At 38.1% G+C, this 20,058-nt stretch overlaps 2 protein-coding genes across 8 annotated transcripts in view; one reads left to right on the plus strand and one right to left on the minus strand.

Moving 5' to 3' along the window:
* Positions 1-282: 282 nt before the first annotated feature.
* LOC131943928 (protein FAM50A-A) lies at positions 283-8,581 on the plus strand. Of its 4 annotated transcripts, XM_059304296.1 has the most exons (8): positions 674-905; positions 2,560-2,659; positions 3,445-3,641; positions 4,031-4,170; positions 4,478-4,655; positions 4,894-4,963; positions 5,257-5,359; positions 8,062-8,581. In XM_059304296.1, exons 3-8 carry the CDS (start codon positions 3,449-3,451, stop codon positions 8,467-8,469), a joined length of 1,092 nt encoding a protein of 363 aa, XP_059160279.1. In that variant the 5' UTR covers positions 674-905; positions 2,560-2,659; positions 3,445-3,448; the 3' UTR covers positions 8,470-8,581. The 4 variants fall into 4 exon arrangements, with proteins under 4 accessions (XP_059160276.1, XP_059160279.1, XP_059160278.1 ...); XM_059304293.1 differs by lacking the exons at positions 674-905; positions 2,560-2,659 and adding an exon at positions 283-323; XM_059304295.1 differs by lacking the exon at positions 2,560-2,659.
* LOC131943925 (phosphofurin acidic cluster sorting protein 2) overlaps positions 8,577-20,058 on the minus strand; it is a 33,121-nt gene continuing 21,639 nt past the window's right edge. For 2 of the 4 annotated variants that reach the window (XM_059304290.1, XM_059304289.1), the window contains exons 11-21: positions 17,616-17,777; positions 16,206-16,417; positions 15,430-15,584; positions 13,132-13,242; positions 12,950-13,052; positions 11,976-12,018; positions 11,849-11,888; positions 11,317-11,458; positions 10,963-11,207; positions 10,776-10,883; positions 8,577-10,396 (exon numbers count right to left, since the gene is read on the minus strand). In XM_059304290.1, coding sequence (XP_059160273.1) covers positions 10,284-10,396; positions 10,776-10,883; positions 10,963-11,207; positions 11,317-11,458; positions 11,849-11,888; positions 11,976-12,018; positions 12,950-13,052; positions 13,132-13,242; positions 15,430-15,584; positions 16,206-16,417; positions 17,616-17,777 — 1,434 coding nt within the window. In that variant the 3' untranslated portion in view covers positions 8,577-10,283. Of the gene's footprint in view, positions 10,397-10,775; positions 10,884-10,962; positions 11,208-11,316; positions 11,459-11,848; positions 11,889-11,975; positions 12,019-12,949; positions 13,053-13,131; positions 13,243-15,429; positions 15,585-16,205; positions 16,418-17,615; positions 17,778-20,030; position 20,058 lie in introns of all 4 variants that reach the window. The other 2 variants (XM_059304291.1, XM_059304292.1) reach the window with 2 other exon arrangements.

The following is a 20,058-nucleotide window of genomic DNA, read 5'->3' on the forward strand; positions in this document are numbered from 1 at the left end:
AACAGCACTCAACTTCACAGACACGCAGACATATTAGACACTTCAAACCAAGTTTTCTCCGTTCCGCAAGGTTGTGAAACGTCTAATTTTGTCAAAATCTCTACTTGGATTGTTTTGCACGATTATAATGCATCTTTTATGTTCCGCATATGCTAAAGTAGGGAGGTGTAAAACTGGTGAAACAGGTGTCAAAATAATTAGTCATTTAGTACGATTATTAACTTAATTGTAAATCATACGGCACGATTACATTTCCTCTTCTCTACTCTGGATACGAGGAAGTAAACAATTAAGTTGATGACGATACTTTTAGATAAAAAAAGGTTAATGTATACCTAAATTTCAAACTATATTATACAAACTAGTCTATATTTGGGCCTAGGGTTATTCTTTAGTTTAGGGCTTAGGGGGACTGTGTGTGTTAGTGTTTAGATTTTCTTAACTTCTACTGTGTATGATGGTTCAGTAATGCATCTTTTGGGACTAATCTAGACTCGCGTTCAAGGCATGTACCCCACCCCCCCCCCCTTTTTAACTTCGCTACTTCGAATGGTAAATTTAGAAATATTACTAAATATTAGAGTTTGAAAACCGCTGATTTAAAGTTTTCAATTTATGGCAATAAATGTGACATTTTAAACTGGCATATTGTTTATGTTTATTTTAATTTTTTTTCAAAAAGAGCACCCAATGTTGATAGGCCTAAATCTAGATCTATCTATCTAAATACTATATAATAATATATTGCATATTGTATTATAATATAGATTCTATATCTTCTTAGAATCTTATTACTGGACGTCTATAGTCAATAACCTACTCTATCATTCTCTATGAGTCTATGAGTATTTTTAATTAAGTCTAACTACTGTAACTAGGCCTAATAGTAATAATTAAAGTTTAAAGTAAGTTAGCCAGTCAAAACATCCCTTGGCTTATCAATCAAGTCAATCAAGTTATTACTATTAGTTAATGTTAATATTTAATATTTGTTATGAAGATGATGTATAATGTATCATGTTATCATCTTACGTTTAAGTTGAATAAGTTCTTAAGTCTTAACCTTGACTTAAACTCTTAACTTATAAACTACTTTTGAACTCTTACTTTTTAAGTCTTAAACTTACTCGGTAATCTATCGCTTATAGGTACGTAAAATCGCCCGCGACTAGTAATGTAAAAAACAGGTGACTCCTTACATTTTAATAATTATTTCACATTTTGAGGAGGATTTATGTTTTGAAAAATATAATTTTTTTTCCTTGTTTCATGGATGTATCTGTTTTTAAACAATTGAATTAAAACTTTTCAGTAATAAATGAAGACTAGCGATGTTTCCAACAGATGCATCCAAGCTCATTTACTATAGCAGCCATCTTGTTGAAGTTTTATTTTTGTAAACTTATAGCACGAGATTCAGGGGAAGCCACTCTATTTTACAAATGGCTGCTGTTTGTATAGCAAATCTTGCTCGCAAACACTGCTGTTTAAAGTTAATTTCTTGCCTATATTTATATATTTAGCCATTGATTTTGGTTTATTATTCAGTTATCTATATATATAATTCTCTTCTGGGAGCCGCTAGAAAACAAGCTGCAAACGCGCCTAGAAAACAAGCTGTAAACGCGCTCCCTCCCTCCCCACCCCTACATGGTTTTAGTGAGCTGTGTTCACTCTAAATGTTTACAAGCAGAGCCAACGATTTTAAACGTAGGGGGGGGGGGGGGGTTTATGGTCCTTAACGAGCTACTTATAGTATTTTAAAGAAATATTTTCAGTGGCAGCGTTGATACTGTCGAATTCACAAATTTTGAATTACTGAAAAGTAGAAAAAACAACTAAATAGCGGCGTATGATATGCCGCGGGCCGGCTCGTCTATAATATTTGACACAAATATATCACAATATACTTCTATTAAAGCCTTCACAATGAGGTAACTTTTTCGTACTTACTAGCAGCGGACGATTTTACATACCTAAAGCGATAGATTACCACTTACTCTTAACTTTAAACTCTTAAACTACAAACATAGAAATTAGAATCTACATCTACATATTTTACATAATGCAGGCAAGTGAGTTGAGGAGAATCCTTCCATCATGATGTTGACATGGAATAAAAACCTGCTTTGTTAGATTTAGACCGTAAAAATAATAAAAACTTAAGCCTAAAATTAATTTAGAAATTTTAGGGCCTAGGCCTATATTTTTATAATAATAAATGCTTTAAAACTTGCAAATCCAGAGAACTTGAAAATAATTTGTTGAGTTTAAGGCTACATTAAACATTTCTATTTATTTTCATCAAGCTTAAGTTATAACTGGATGTTTCACTTTTGTAAGACACGTATTGATTGGCTGTACAGGAACTCCGTGATCGATAATTATTTGTTAACAAAAACTTTGCAGATAAAGTTTTTAAATAACAATGCAAATTTAAACCCCATGACCTAGTTTTTCTTTTTTTAGCTTACAATGTGCACAATACAATTTATGGCAGCCTATTGTTTATGTCGCCATTACACGTGAAAACCAAATTGCTTTTTTTTTTTAATTCAGTTACCGGAAATATTAAAAACATCATGATTTTAAAATAATTGATTAATGGGCCTCTCGAATACTTGCTCGCTCGCGTTCATTTCTGCAGGTGATCCTGCAGGTATGTCTTGCAATGTCACATTTCACGTCTCTCAATTTCCCAACACCCCCTAATTTCCTGTCCCTAATCCTAACCTCAACCCTAGTTTTACCATATGCCTAACACTAATTTCTAACCATAAAATTTGTTGAGATTACAATACTACTAACAACCCAACACATCTATTTTATGGAAGAGTCTATTATCAGACATCGGTATCTTAAAATAAAAAATACATAATTCATACAATTCATAGTAATAGTTACTTGGTGTTGAAGTTAAGCTTACACTTTACATGCATACTAGATTAAATTTTAAAGTATCTAATATGTTACTAGCTTAATTAGAAGCTGAGAAATCATTTTTTTGTTGGTTTTTTATGTGGCCAATATTGTTAATGGGAGATAACACAAAAGGAAACAAAACAAAAACAACAACTCATTTATTGTGTGTAGAAGCATGGCCCACTGTAAAGTATAAACTTATTTATTGTGTGTAGAAGCATGGCCCACTGTAAAGTATAAACTCATCTATTGTGTGTAGAAGCATGGCCCACTGTAAAGTATAAACTTATTTATTGTGTGTAGAAGCATGGCCCACTGTAAAGTATAAACTTATTTATTGTGTGTAGAAGAATGGCCCACTGTAAAGTATAAACTTATTTATTGTGTGTAGAAGCATGGCCCACTGTAAAGTATAAACTTATTTATTGTGTGTAGAAGAATGGCCCACTAAAAGTATAAACTTATTTATTGTGTGTAGAAGCATGGCCCACTGTAAAGTATAAACTTATCTATTGTGTGTAGAAGAATGGCCCACTATAAAGGAGCTGCAAAGGAAGCGGGGAGAGCTGCCACTCTACTGAAGAAAAGAGCTCGTGAACAGGAAGAGGCTGAAGCTAAAAAGAAAAAGATTGAAGAAGAACTTGCTATTGGCAACATCCATAATAAATTTGCCACACATTATGATGCTATTGAACAGTCCCTAAAGTCAAGCACAATTGGTAATTTGTTTTTGTATTTAGATAAGATTTATTTACATTCTTTGTCATCTTTTGAGTGGACTAGTTCCATTTACATACATTGTCAGCTTTTGAGTGGACTAGTTCCATTTACATACATTGTCAGCTTTTGAGTGGACTAGTTCCATTTACATACATTGTCAGCTTTTGAGTGGACTAGTTCCATTTACATACATTGTCATCTTTTGAGTGGACTAGTTCCATTTACATACATTGTCAGCTTTTGAGTGGACTAGTTCCATTTACATACATTGTCAGCTTTTGAGTGGACTAGTTCCATTTCCATGCGTGATCTTGTGATCAGACTATTCTATAAAACAGATCTCCTTTATGACACCAGAGCTAATGTACTGAGTCAATTTGACCCCTAGGTCTGGTCACCTTGACTGAGATGAAAGCAAGACAAGAGAATGTCATTAAAGAACGGGAGAGACAACTTGCAAAGAAAAATGCAGAGGCTCGGCTGATTGCAAAAGCAAAAGAAGATAAAAAGAAGAAGGATCAGAGGAAGGTAAATTTAGCTGTTGCCACGGATAAATGCTGTCATTTATCTGTTCTATGACTTGCCACAGATAACAATGCTGTCATTTATCTGTTCTATGACTTGCCACAGATAACAATGCTGTCATTTATCTGTTCTATGACTTGCCACAGATAACAATGCTGTCATTTATCTGTTCTATGACTTGCCACAGATAACAATGCTCTCATTTATCTGTTCTATGACTTGCCACAGATAACAATGCTGTCATTTATCTGTTCTATGACTTGCCACATATAACAATGCTGTCATTTATCTGTTCTATGACTTGCCACAGATAACAATGCTGTCATTTGATCTGGAACAAGAAGCAGAAGATGATGATGATGATGACAAGGAGGAAGAGGCCAGGCCTTCAGATGATACTGATGATACAATGGCAGAAACAGAACTGTCAGAAGAACTCCGTGATTTGGCAGAAGAAAAGAGAGAGCAGAAAAGAAGAAAAAGGCTGGGTATTTATCATCTATTGTGTCATCACAGTTACATCACTAAATCACCATTCTATCACTACCACTAATTTATAATTAAAATTGTATCATCCACAATGTATTACCACTGTATCACCATTCTATTTCCTATCTTTGTATCACCACTTTGCCACTTATACTGTAGCATCATTGTACCCCCTCTGTATCACCACAAGCATTGCTCTGGTTGAACAAGAGATTGTCTAAACACTTGGTGTTCCAGGTATGAACCCACATGTTGACACCAGCTTTCTACCTGATAGAGACAGAGACGAGGAGGAAAACAAACTAAGGTAACTCATTCTACTGGAGGTCTTATACAGGCCCCCCCCCCCTAAATAGATCACACAGGCCTTACAATACTTACATAGATCATACAGACTCCCCCCCCATATCTAGATCATACAGGCCCTACTTAGCTAAAATCATACAGGCCCTCCATAGATTGTACAGGTCGTCCAGTCAGGTCAAACTTAAAAGATCATATAAACCCTTTATAATGTTTTAGTTCCTCTATGGTAAGATTATAGTGTCTATTATTACATTTAAATCGTATATTGCCTAAAGAACTTTTCAAACATTACAGAGAAGTTTTGCGCCAAGAATGGGTGGCTACACAAGAAAGAATTAAAAATGAGGAAATCACAATTACCTACAGTTATTGGGATGGCTCTGGACATAGGCGACAGGTAGGTCACAGGTCGGGACATGGGTGACAGGTAGGTCACAGGTCGGGACATGGGTGACAGGTAGGTCATAGGTCGGGACATGGGTGACAGGTAGGTCACAGGTCGGGACATGGGCGACAGGTAGGTCACAGGTCGGGACATGGGTGACAGGTAGGTCACAGGTTGGGACATGGGTGACAGGTAGGTCACAGGTCGGGACATGGGTGACAGGTAGGTCATAGGTCGGGACATGGGTGACAGGTAGGTCACAGGTTGGGACATGGGTGACAGGTAGGTCACAGGTCGGGACATGGGGCGACAGGTAGGTCACAGGTCGGGACATGGGCGACAGGTAGGTCACAGGTCGGGACATGGGTGACAGGTAGGTCACAGGTTGGGACATGGGTGACAGGTAGGTCACAGGTCGGGACATGGGTGACAGGTAGGTCATAGGTCGGGACATGGGTGACAGGTAGGTCACAGGTCGGGACATGGGCGACAGGTAGGTCACAGGTCGGGACATGGGTGACAGGTAGGTCACAGGTTGGGACATGGGTGACAGGTAGGTCACAGGTCGGGACATGGGTGACAGGTAGGTCACAGGTTGGGACATGGGTGACAGGTAGGTCACAGGTCGGGACATGGGTGACAGGTAGGTCATAGGTCGGGACATGGGTGACAGGTAGGTCACAGGTCGGGACATGGGCGACAGGTAGGTCACAGGTCGGGACATGGGTGACAGGTAGGTCACAGGTTGGGACATGGGTGACAGGTAGGTCACAGGTCGGGACATGGGTGACAGGTAGGTCACAGGTCGGGACATGGGTGACAGGTAGGTCACAGGTCGGGACATGGGTGACAGGTAGGTCACAGGTTGGGACATGGGTGACAGGTAGGTCACAGGTCGGGACATGGGTGACAGGTAGGTCACAGGTCGGGACATGGGTGACAGGTAGGTCACAGGTCGGGACATGGGTGACAGGTAGGTCACAGGTTGGGACATGGGTGACAGGTAGGTCACAGGTTGGGACATGGGTGACAGGTAGGTCACAGGTTGGGACATGGGTGACAGGTAGGTCACAGGTTGGGACATGGGTGACAGGTAGGTCATAGGTCGGGACATGGGTGACAGGTAGGTCACAGGTCGGGACATGGGCGACAGGTAGGTCACAGGTCGGGACATGGGTGACAGGTAGGTCACAGGTTGGGACATGGGTGACAGGTAGGTCACAGGTCGGGACATGGGTGACAGGTAGGTCATAGGTCGGGACATGGGTGACAGGTAGGTCACAGGTCGGGACATGGGCGACAGGTAGGTCACAGGTCGGGACATGGGTGACAGGTAGGTCACAGGTTGGGACATGGGTGACAGGTAGGTCACAGGTCGGGACATGGGTGACAGGTAGGTCACAGGTTGGGACATGGGTGACAGGTAGGTCACAGGTCGGGACATGGGTGACAGGTAGGTCATAGGTCGGGACATGGGTGACAGGTAGGTCACAGGTCGGGACATGGGCGACAGGTAGGTCACAGGTCGGGACATGGGTGACAGGTAGGTCACAGGTTGGGACATGGGTGACAGGTAGGTCACAGGTCGGGACATGGGTGACAGGTAGGTCACAGGTCGGGACATGGGTGACAGGTAGGTCACAGGTCGGGACATGGGTGACAGGTAGGTCACAGGTTGGGACATGGGTGACAGGTAGGTCACAGGTCGGGACATGGGTGACAGGTAGGTCACAGGTCGGGACATGGGTGACAGGTAGGTCACAGGTCGGGACATGGGTGACAGGTAGGTCACAGGTTGGGACATGGGTGACAGGTAGGTCACAGGTTGGGACATGGGTGACAGGTAGGTCACAGGTTGGGACATGGGTGACAGGTAGGTCACAGGTTGGGACATGGGTGACAGGTAGGTCACAGGTCGGGACATGGGTGACAGGTAGGTCATAGGTCGGGACATGGGTGACAGGTAGGTCACAGGTCGGGACATGGGTGACAGGTAGGTCACAGGTCGGGACATGGGTGACAGGTAGGTCATAGGTCGGGACATGGGTGACAGGTAGGTCATAGGTCAGGACATGGGTGACAGGTAGGTCATAGGTCGGGACATGGGTGACAGGTAGGTCACAGGTCGGGACATGGGTGACAGGTAGGTCACAGGTTGGGACATGGGTGACAGGTAGGTCACAGGTCGGGACATGGGTGACAGGTAGGTCATAGGTCGGGACATGGGTGACAGGTAGGTCACAGGTCGGGACATGGGTGACAGGTAGGTCACAGGTCGGGACATGGGTGACAGGTAGGTCATAGGTCGGGACATGGGTGACAGGTAGGTCATAGGTCGGGACATGGGTGACAGGTAGGTCACAAGTCGGGACATGGGTGACACTATCGAGTTTCTATACCTATATATGGATGGTGTAACACACACAAACTTGTCTTTACTCACTCATAGTAGTCCTTACATATTGGTCTTCCCTTGCTTTACTTTCATATATTTACCCATATGTTCTTCTTAAAGTCTTTTTACCCACAAATACTGTCCTTGCTTAATTTCAACACATTGGTATTTGCAATAGGGCTTGTAAGTAGGTCACCAACCAGTTCTACGGCTCAATAAAACCTGCAAGAGCCATAGAAATGGTTGGTGACCTACTTACCAGCCCTATTTATAACTTTTTGTATTTCCATTTAAACAATCAGTATATACAATTTTTCAGACCAAGATGAAAAAAGGAAACACAATCCAACAATTTTTACAGAAGTCTCTTGAGAACTTACGTAAAGAATTTAATGACCTAGTTCCAGTATCCGTGGACCAGTTGATGTATGTGAAGGAAGATCTGATCATACCCCACCATTACTCCTTCTATGACTTCATAGTAACCAAGGCGCGAGGTAAGAGTGGACCCCTATTCAACTTTGATGCTCATGATGACATAAGAATTGTCAATGATGCTAAGATAGAGAAGAGTGAATCCCACGCTGGCAAGGTCTGTTTGAGGAGCTGGTATGAAAGAAACAAGCACATATTTCCTGCAAGTCGCTGGGAGCCCTATGACCCTGAGAAAAGCTGGGACAATTACACAATCTCTGACAAAAATGCTGTCAAAATTACTGTTAAGTAACTGAATATTTTAAAATGCTCTGTCAAGTAAATTATTACATTGTGTTTTTAATTATTAAATATGCTACCATTAATACAACCTTTGAATAACATAATAAAAAACAAGCAACTATTGCAAATGCTCTTTAATATTTGTTTAAATGGAGGACAAAAAATGTCACAAAGATAGCAACTAGTAGATGTCCACCCACAACATAAGCTCTAACATCATCTACCACACACAACTTGAATATTGCACCACTGCACCTGCTCTACAGTACTTGCAGTGTCAACAAAAGCCATAGGTAAGACTGTTTGGGAAGGATTTCTTGAATGTATTCAAACAATTACATTATCTTATTTAACAATAAAACCAGCCAATAAACAACAGAATTACAGATGTCACTGAATATATAACAGCAAACATAAAGTGGTTTACAAATAGTTCCAACCTTTTGTTCAGAAGCAATCATTTATTACATCAAGCTACCCAACAATCTCTATTTACTTGTCACAAGGCACCCCAAAATAAGTGTAGCAATCAGCCACCAAACTGGGCCAGGGATGGCAGCCACTGATAGGGCCAGGAAGACTGGTAGCAAAGATTTGATTTACGCAAGTCTTGTTTTGTTCCTTTCAATAAAAAGATTTAAAAAAAAAAAAAAAAACTGAGGAAGAGAATGTTTTAAAGCACTCAATTTGGAATGTGATTAAAAAGTTTTTGATTATCAAAGATGAGTATTTATGTAGAGAGAATCTTCCCATCATTAGTTGTGCACCAAGTGGTCAACATGATGGGAAGCAGCTTAGATGTTGAAGACAATAATGTCTGAACACACTAAGGTTTAGTAGTCATTTACACAAGAGAATATAATGTCCTTACACATATAGTTGTCACTGCAAAGACAATGCACTTGTAAAAGGTTTGTCATCATAATTTTAGGTTGGGGTATTTACTTTAGGCAGGTGTCCATTTGGAGCAAGAAAATTTGAATGAATAGATTTACATTAGTTCATTTTGGTAAGGTAGGCTCCTAGGTACAATATTACAACATTAGAGTCAAGGTATTGCTTTTTAAAGCACAGATGAGAGAATAAGTGCATGCTGGCAAAATGTTGACAGACATATTCCCTACTGTGTGCAAGCTTCACACACTGAAAACCTGTGGTGATACAATAGCTGCTTTATAGTTGTCACTGCTTGACTGAAATAAGCAATCTGAATGCCATCATCAAATGTGTTACAAAGCTGTTTGCTAAATCAGCAAGCTGGGTTTTAATTCTGGCCTTCAGTTTAAAACAATGTAGTACTCAACTGATTGCACTTGGCTCAATAGAAAAAAATATTTACAGACTTTATAAATCAAATGTACACATGGCAATATTTAAAAAATTTGATCCACAAGTAGTTGCTGGCAACACGTTTCTTGCAGCCAATTAAATAGAGAATTTAACAACAGCACACTGTCATGCATGTATAATCACAATCAAATGAAACACTTAGCAGTTTCTGGACAATCAGCAATAACTAACATCTAATTGAAACAAAAAGCAATGATTTTAATGTTTGGCTTTAAATTAAAAAATATCATTGTAAATTGAGTTAAAAGCTAAAATATTTACAACTAATTTTCAGTGCAGATGAGACTGAAGAATCTAGTGAAAACTTGTTTCAGTATATGCTTCCTACAGAACTGCTTCTCCTAATGACTACAACTGAAGGTATCTGGGTTGGAGGAAGCCTCTGACTAGAAGATGCAGGATGTGCCTGACTTATCACAGTCTAGAACCATGCCAGGCCCCACATGAACACAACTGGTAGGGTGCAACAAGTCTCTACAAATCTAATGAGCCAAACACAGCCACTGGGAAGTTTTTCACATGTGTCTGCCACTGTGAAGATAGCTGAAAAAATTTCACACCACTCCATTCCACACCGTCCACAAGAACTGAAAAACAAAAGATGTACACTGATATTGATGGGACAATGTCTACAACTACAATAATCAAGGTTGTTCATGTCTACAATAATCAAGGTTGTTCATGTCTACAATAATCAAGGTTGTTCATGTCTACAATAATCAAGGTTGTTCATGTCTACAATAATCAAGGTTGTTCATGTCTACAATAATCAAGGTTGTTCATGTCTACAATAATCAAGGTTGTTCATGTCTACAATAATCAAGGTTGTTCATGTCTACAATAATCAAGGTTGTTCATGTCTACAATAATCAAGGTTGTTCATGTCTACAATAATCAAGGTTGTTCATGTGTAATAGTACACATCATAGTACATAATCAAGGTTAACAGACCATGACAGAACTAACCTCGAAGTTTGACATTTTGACTCTTAGATGTGCACACCATACGGCTGACTCCTTCTATAGCTTGACTTTTTGATTCCAATTCTTTACCTTTTTTACCAATTCTCATAACTGGAGTAGTACAAGAAGAACAGATAAAATACCTAAAGTTTCACAAGCCAGAGGTGTAAACAAATGAGAATGTCCTTACTTTTTTGTTTTTTCTCTTTTGTCACCACCATCAAGGAAAATGTAGCTGACTGAATGCCACCAGAGTGTGGAAGACGATTGGCATATAAAGCCCTGAAGGCTGTCTTTAGAGAACACTTATTCATATCTTTCTTTTCTTTCTTGTCCAAGCTGTCAGACTTGGGAGGGGAAATAACCCAGTAGTCGACCTGTAGATCCATGAACTCAGCCGGGGAAGAAAGAGTAGCAAGCCCTGTCCCAGAGTTACTTGAAAGATTGAAACAAAAAGTTACGCTTGAGCTATTTATCATGGACTAACCACACTGGTTTATCTGCGTCAAACTGTCCATGTCAGACCACAATTTAGAATACATACCTAGTAGGAGGAGACATGACAGATGCTCCTATGTTTGGAGAGCTGGGTGGTGTGTGGCCATCTTTTGTTTTTTCAAGGACTGGGGTGGATGCAGGTGGAGAACTAGACAAGCCAACTGGAGGAAGACTATCTTCATATTCGACTGCAGAAACATTTGAAGAGTTTAGTAACACAATGGAGAAACACTAATTACAGATTTAATTACCATTTAATAAATGATTGGTCAAGGGTATTAAGCCTAGGTGTATACCTCATCTACCTATCATACTCAAAACAATACCATTGCATTTCTATCCCATTCAAATATCTTTAGTTATAGCGTAAGTACCACATGTGTGTAAAACACCAGGTGATATTGTCAAACACACAGATTGGTCTCAAATGTTTCAATTAAAACCAGAGAAAAGTAATAGAGTTTATAGTGTGTAATCACCAATTTTCTTAGACCAGCATTTCAAATATTATATCAAAAAATTCAATGCACAATCTTTCATAGCCCAGAATTCTGTTAATGATAATGCTAAAAACTTACCCGATGAACTAAATGTGTCTAAAGTTCCTATTCTTACCTCCTGAAATAAAGAGCATATATTGTTAAAAAACAAATTCTATACTTGAAGAAGCTATCTCATCTATGATAGAAAGCTAACAACACTTACACTTAAGAAAGGGATAAACATTTGAGAAGACACTTCATCTGAGCTGGAAAAAAAGAAAACATTTTCAACTCCTGGGTACTAACAAATACAATTTAGAGATTAACCCTAACAGCCCTAAGTGCCTTCTATTCCCATTCCTTTCTCTTATTTATTTTATGCCCCAATTCCCAGTCAGGTAAATTTCTAACAAACAAGGGTACTAAATACATAAAACTAAAACAAAGCTATTGACTGCACTATGGTACTGAGCCAGAGGTTGATGCTGATCATTAGAATATGATAATAAACTTGACATTGGTAAATTCAATCAGTCTCATTTCAACCTTGGTTACCATTGAAATGAGACTTATTGAATTTCAACTTAACCAATAAAAAAATGTTAGACTCAATCTGACAAAATGTGTGTGATTGACATTGAATCTAGACGCAGACCAACACTAGCATTTGGTTTGTGATATCAGTTACTGCTATTAACACACCCTCTCCATGTATGTCTTATGTCTTTATTTCTGATTAAAAATGGTTTGAGCTGCTTGGCCCTTAAATAATCTTAACTGTTGATTTCAACTGTGGAGATTTCTTTAGCAATCAAACAATGTCATTTAAGCTGAGTAATGATAGTTTTACTGTTACTTTTAACAGGTATCCACAACACTTTCCAGTTGATTAAATTTAAAAAGAAACTTTTCACCACCCATGAGTGCTCATATAAAGTCCCAGCATTGATATCCTTGCCCCCCTCCTATTGTTGACTCGAGGTGCAGAGCATTTTATCATAGTCACTAATCATTTCCAACATGTCATTATCCATTTTTCAAATCAGTTATTTCTGTGATATTCTTGGGACTGAGAGGACTAAGCTGAATGGCCATGTCGAAGGGAATGAAGAGAAAATGTAGGACAAGGATATTATAGTTGAAAACTTGTTGTTATAAAGTTTTTTAATGTAATTTTAACAGAAAAATATGGCCCACCTTCTGCCTTTGCACATAATCAAAGCTTCTGCAATAGGCATCTGATGTGTACTATTAGCACCATTCATGTATTTGGAAATTCTGTTGATAATATCTTGAGAATCTATAAAAAAAGAAGATGAAAATGTTAGACCAGGAATAAACGTAGCAATATGTTAATGAAAAAAACCCAGATAACTGACCTAGTTTGGGAGATTCTGGTTTGTCAAAAGTATCTTTCCATTGTTGATCTAGGAACAGGGACCCATAAGTGCTGTCAACACTAGCAATGTACTTGCCTACTGAGCTTGGACCTGAAACATTGTCCAAACACATTTATTTGACAAATTAGACACCATATCTTTTGTTTGACTAATTATCCAAAGGAAAATATTTTTCTCTAATTATGAGTGGGAAAAACTCATTTAGCTGATTTGTCATGGCCTAGTCATGTTGGCTTAACCCCTTAACGCCGACTGTTGCAAAAAGGCGACATACCGCATAGGTACATTTATCCTACTGCTGCTGGTCGTTTTGTATTGGGTACATCCAGACAGTCATATAAGTACCAATGGTCACATTGTCAAGTCGAAATTTATGACGTCACTCTCTCTTGACTCACGCACATAGTAAATTTTTTGATTTTGTGAAATCAGCCATTTGCATTGATTACTATTACCAAATACGTGGTCAGTTTTTACTACTAAAAATACCAATAGCTTTATAATTCACGCTTTTATGTATATAAACAGTATAAACCACATATGAGAATAATTTAGGAAGTTATCTTCTGATTACGGTTTGTCGCATTTTCGCAACATCCGGCAACAAGACATGAAATTGTACTTGGGTGCCTAGCAGGTATAACGAAATAAGATGCCTCGCCAAACTATCATTTCTTCAAGTTTGATTATAAATAACTATAGGATTTACAAAATAGTCTTTGCCTATATATAAAAGTGCACTTTAGAACGTTACAGTCCCTGCGGTAGGTGAGGTAGAGTTCACCTGTTTCATTGACCTTGGCATATTGAGAGAGAGCGATGCTGGAATAATGTGATCATGCTGCTGGGTACAATATAACAAATTTAGCTTTGAAATAGCATTGTAAAATATTAGGAGAACATAAAAAATAGACAACAGTATGTGGAGTGGTGGACCACTATCCTGGATACCACCAAAGAAAGGTCTTCACAGTGACCCTGACAATAATAACACTGAGCATAGACCTACACCTCGTAATAAATACAGTAAGGTTGAGTACTGACAAACATACACTTTGCAGTGCTATTGAATACCCACATCAGTGGCATTATGCTGGCATTTAGTGCCAACAGCAGTGTTATTGCGTACCCACATCTTCAGCACTAAGTACCAACATCAGTGACACTGAGCACCCACAAATTCAGCACTAAGTACACACAGTAGTAATAGTGAGTACCCACTGCTAAGGCTGAGTACCCACAGCAATGTTATCGATTACCAACAGCGCCAGTGCTGAGTACCCACAGCAGTGACACCAAGAACCGACTACAGTAACACTGAATACCCACAGCTTTAACAGTGAGTACCCACACCTTCAGCACTGAGTACACATGGTTTCAACACTCAGTACCCACTGTTTCAGCACTGAGTACCCATACCAGTAGCAATATGTAGTTACAGCATTGTCATTGGTAATCCATAGAAGTATCATTTGAGTACAACAGCTGTAGCATGTAGTACCAAAATCAGAAATACTGGGTACCATCAACAATAGCAGTGAGTACCTACACAAGTGGCACTGAGTACCCACAGCAGTGACACTAAGTACCCACAGCAGCTGCAATGAGCATGGAAGACTGAACTCTTGTCATTATTTGTTCACATGCTTTGTGTGTATAGCAAATATAGGTCGAATGAGAAATATGCGTCTTTACTATTTGACCTTGAAAAAGAGTTCACGAAAAGGGCGTAACCAGGGACAACTAAGGCCATACACATTTAAAGAAGTTCTTTCATATGTAGTGTGTTACTGTAGTGAAGTAGAACCACAGCGACAAGGCTTCAAAGTATCCATTCATAAGAGTTAGTGAGCAGGTGCAGCAGAGTTATTAACTCTATGCCTGAGCTACTAAACTATAGTTTTCATTAATTTTACAAGTGAGTCTACATCTCCTTGCATGTCCATGTGTTTAGTTTGTGATATTCTATTTAGAGAAACATGTGTCAGTAAAAATAGTAAATGACCCGGACAAAATTTTTTTAAAAATTACTGTTTGGTCCATTAGTGCCGGATGTAGCAAATTTGCGACATACCGTAATTAGCATAAAAAATAAGTCCAAATTTAAAAACAATATACCTCAAATTCTATGTTGGTATGATGAGAGAAAATAATTTTTTACATGCTTTGAACATAATTCAGGCAGTAAGGGGTTAAATAAGTTGATGGAAACAATACAATTAAGGCATTAATTGTAATAATAAATTATACAGCACATAACGGGTGAAAGTTTCTTACCAAATGGAATTACCAGAAACTTGAGGTAGTTTTGCCAATCTGGTGACTTGCCAGAGAAATGTTCCACATAGGGGCGTAATACTGAGTTGATATATGCATCACCACCAACCACACCAACTTTTATAGGTGCTGGTGTTCTGGCATTACTGTTACAACTAAACAAAAATTATGGTCTTAGTTTTTAGGCACTGAGGAAAATTGTAGATTTTCTAGGTTTCTGATAAACATGTACCCAACATTTAGTGTCTTTATTTACTGTTTGAACTAATTCCATAGCATATAAATAAGGTTATCACAACACAACATTTACTGAAAACAACCACAATGGCCATCACAATCAACTAGGAGGATTCACTCTGCCTCTTTTACAGTAACCATAGCCAGTACTTGAGCTATACAAAAAAATCTCACACAACCCATTCTCTTCTTTCAGCTGCATTAGTCATAGCTTTTATTTTCTTACCTAACAGTTTGTTATTCTGCTTAAAGTATTAGAGTTTCTCTCTGAGTGCTGGGATCTAAGCATTAGCTTATGTAACATGAATACGACAGGCAAGTGAATGATATTCGTCACTGACTGACTGTCATGTATATTTTATATAATAGAATGGTGCCTTACCTACATGGCAAAGCTGTGTAAAATTTAAACAATTATGACACTGAATCAATCAACTGAAAAGTTTTTTTTTCTTGTTAGATTCTCACCACACAAAAACATAACATAAAAAAGTTCCTCAAGAAATGTGCTGTAGTAGAAAAATAACAACACAACTTACAATTTCTGAATCTTGGTTACTAAAAAACAAATGGCAGCTTTAACATCAGCTTCTGAGCAGGTGCAAATCAAGCGCAGCTGTCTGTCTTGCACTTTTTGGACAAGCATTTGACCTTGCCACTCCCAAGTGTTGACCATAAAGATAAACTCTGGGAGATAATCTTCGGTGCTGTCAAACACAACACTTAGCTGCTCAAGTAAAGCTTTACGAGGCTGGGAAGAGACAACATTCAAGAGTCAATTACCACTGTTAATAACAGTGAAAAATTATTTTCAGATTTAATATTTTTTAAGTACAAATATTATTGATATTACTGTTTATTCTCAATTTTGTTTATATAAAATGTAAAAAAATAAGTTCCAAGTTACCAAAAAAAAAGTGTAATTATTTAAAATCTATAATGTATCATATAATTAAGATTCTATTAAAAAGATAAAACATTAGCAAGTAACTAAATCTACAAAATTAGTATCTATGGTAGCAGGTTAAGTCAGCAGCATAACCTCAAGTTAATATGTTATACTTGTATCCAGCTACATGTTAACACACACACACAATGGTACATGTTGATACAATGTTTAATCACCTGTGTTGAAAGTGGGTGACAAGATCAGCTTCAAGGACAATCAACACAATATTTATTAAGATGTCACAATATAAAGGAAAACATTTTACATTTTATGCCTTAAAATTATTTTGTACATGTACCTAAACACTGTTTGGTGTAAAATATTTGTCTAGAGAGCGAGCAAACAGAGGACATTTTGTAGAACACAACATCTATTGTTAAGTAGTATTCAAGATATATAGGGTGTAGAGTGGAATAGATGTCTCAACAAACAATTGGAATAAATAGAATGTAGCAATTTAAAACATGTTTGAATGAGATGGATCTACATGTTCCTACTGACACTTTAGTGTACCTGTTGCAAACATTCTAATCTTGAGTTACCTGCTGTCAGCAAACGCAATACAACATTTATCTATAACAACTTGTCCAGAGAATATGTCTGTGAAGAGCTCTTAGGTCATACCTTTAAGTGAAATGTAGCATGAGAAAGCTAGACAAGTGTGTACAAGTGTGACACTGGCTGCCTTAATGTATTAGTGTAGAGAGATAAAGTAGCCATAATGATATTGTTTACACTGTCCACCAGGATTTTATTACATGATAAAACACTGACACCTATTCCAGTACATAGACCATAGAGTTATAGAGGCAAACAGTAGGTTGGATAAACTGGTCCCCTGTAGCCAGACAAACCTTAAATGAATGGGTAGTGTATTAGTGGTTGACAAACATCCAACAAAAAAATTGCAAAGAGTGGTTGAGCTAATGATTAAAGCATATAAGAGGCAGTGTAGCCAAAGAAGAAAGCTATAACTAGATGAAAGACCTGTGCCACTGACCAGTGACCCATCTTCACCAACACTACTTCTACGCTGATGGTTAAATTCCTTCTTGCTCTTCTTCTCTCTATAGGAAGTGCTGCGGATTCGTTCCCTATTCAAGTCTTTACTCTTGGGCCTGGGAGAATGAGGACGGGGTGAAGATTCGCTGGCTGGTGGCCACTGAACAGGTTAGAGAAAATCACACAAGCACACAGGTTATCCATGCTGCAGCACTATGTAATGCTAGTTAACCTTTCAACTTTCTACAATAAATAATGCCAGCTAACCTCTAAACTGGGCTACCAAAAACTGTCATTTTATTGCAGATCTGTAATATTACTAAAAAGATCTACAATATAAAAATATGCATCTCATCTATCAAAATATTTTAGTGAGACATCTTAGTAGACATGACAAACAATGTTTGCACGTGGGTAAAACAATGCTTTAACATCACAACCAGTGGTCGCTTACAGTCTATGTACCAAGCATATCAGGAATAACATCATAACCAGTGGTCACTTACAGTCTATGTACCAAGCATATCAGGGATAACATCACAACCAGTGGTCGCTTACAGTCTATGTACCAAGCATATCAGGAATAACATCACAACCAGTGATCGCTTACAGTCTATGTACCAAGCATATCAGGAATAACATCATAACCAGTGGTCACTTACAGTCTATGTACCAAGCATATCAGGAATAACATCACAACCAGTGATCGCTTACAGTCTATGTACCAAGCATATCAGGAATAACATCATAACCAGTGGTCACTTACAGTCTATGTACCAAGCATATCAGGAATAACATCATAACCAGTGGTTGCTTAGTCTATGTACCAAGCATATCAGGAATAACATCATAACCAGTGGTCACTTACAGTCTATGTACCAAGCATATCAGGAATAACATCACAACCAGTGGTCGCTTACAGTCTATGTACCAAGCATATCAGGAATAACATCATAACCAGTGGTCACTTACAGTCTATGTACCAAGCATATCAGGAATAACATCACAACCAGTGATCGCTTACAGTCTATGTACCAAGCATATCAGGAATAACATCATAACCAGTGGTCACTTACAGTCTATGTACCAAGCATATCAGGAATAACATCATAACCAGTGGTTGCTTAGTCTATGTACCAAGCATATCAGGAATAACATCATAACCAGTGGTCACTTACAGTCTATGTACCAAGCATATCAGGAATAACATCACAACCAGTGATCGCTTACAGTCTATGTACCAAGCATATCAGGAATAACATCATAACCAGTGGTCACTTACAGTCTATGTGCCAAACATATCAGGAATAACATCATAACCAGTGGTCACTTACAGTCTATGTACCAAGCATATCAGGAATAACATCACAACCAGTGGTCACTTACAGTCTATGTACCAAGCATATCAGGGATAACATCACAACCAGTGGTCACTTACAGTCTATGTACCAAGCATATCAGGAATAACATCATAACCAGTGGTTGCTTACAGTCTATGTACCAAGCATATCAGGAATAACATCATAACCAGTGGTTGCTTACAGTCTATGTACCAAGCATATCAGGAATAACATCATAACCAGTGGTCACTTACAGTCTATGTACCAAGCATATCAGGAATAACATCATAACCAGTGGTTGCTTACAGTCTATGTACCAAGCATATCAGGAATAACATCATAACCAGAACACATGTTGGACAGATGTAGACGGTCAATCAATTACCCCTTTTCAACTTTGAACTTTAATTGAAATCATTTGCGTTGATTCAAACTTAAAAGTTAATCATATGATGTTTTCTAATGTCATTTCTATGAAACGCTTTATCCATTGTTCATTTCATGATGAAATTAAAAAGGGAATTTCTAGTTGATTCACTGTATCAAACTAATAAGTTCCTACTTTCATACTTTAAGTGAAAAAAAAAATTATGCTAAGAAAACTGGAAATAAAAAGGTGTTTTACTATTAATTGTTTTCACAATCAAAATAAACATATTTTAAAGTTAAAACAATGTGTCTTTTATTAATAAATACTTCAAATATTTTTTGGTTGCAAATAAAATAAAATGGAGCCAAATGAATAAAAAGAATAATGTAACCAGTTCTGATATAAATGTATGTGTTTTTTTGTTTTTTTTTCTGCTGGAAAACTTGTTGATGCCAATTGAGGTGAATTTTTATTTAAGTCATTTTTGCATAAAATGTTTAAAAATGACCAATTGAAGTACTGCTAACATATTTTAATCATGACAAATTATGATAAACACAATTATCCCTATGACAGCCAGAATAAATATAATATTGTGAAGCAAAACAAAAATGATACGGTTAAATGCTCGGATGGGGTATTGATGGCAAAATCCCAAACGCTAAAAGTTTCTCCAAAAAAAAAAAAAAAAGGTTAGTCATACTTCCTGACTTAAGTCCAGCAGTACACTC

This window comes from Physella acuta, unplaced genomic scaffold (genome assembly GCF_028476545.2).
Source record: "Physella acuta isolate Inbredline_101_S28 unplaced genomic scaffold, ASM2847654v3 ptg000473l, whole genome shotgun sequence".
Taxonomy (NCBI): domain Eukaryota; kingdom Metazoa; phylum Mollusca; class Gastropoda; family Physidae; genus Physella; species Physella acuta.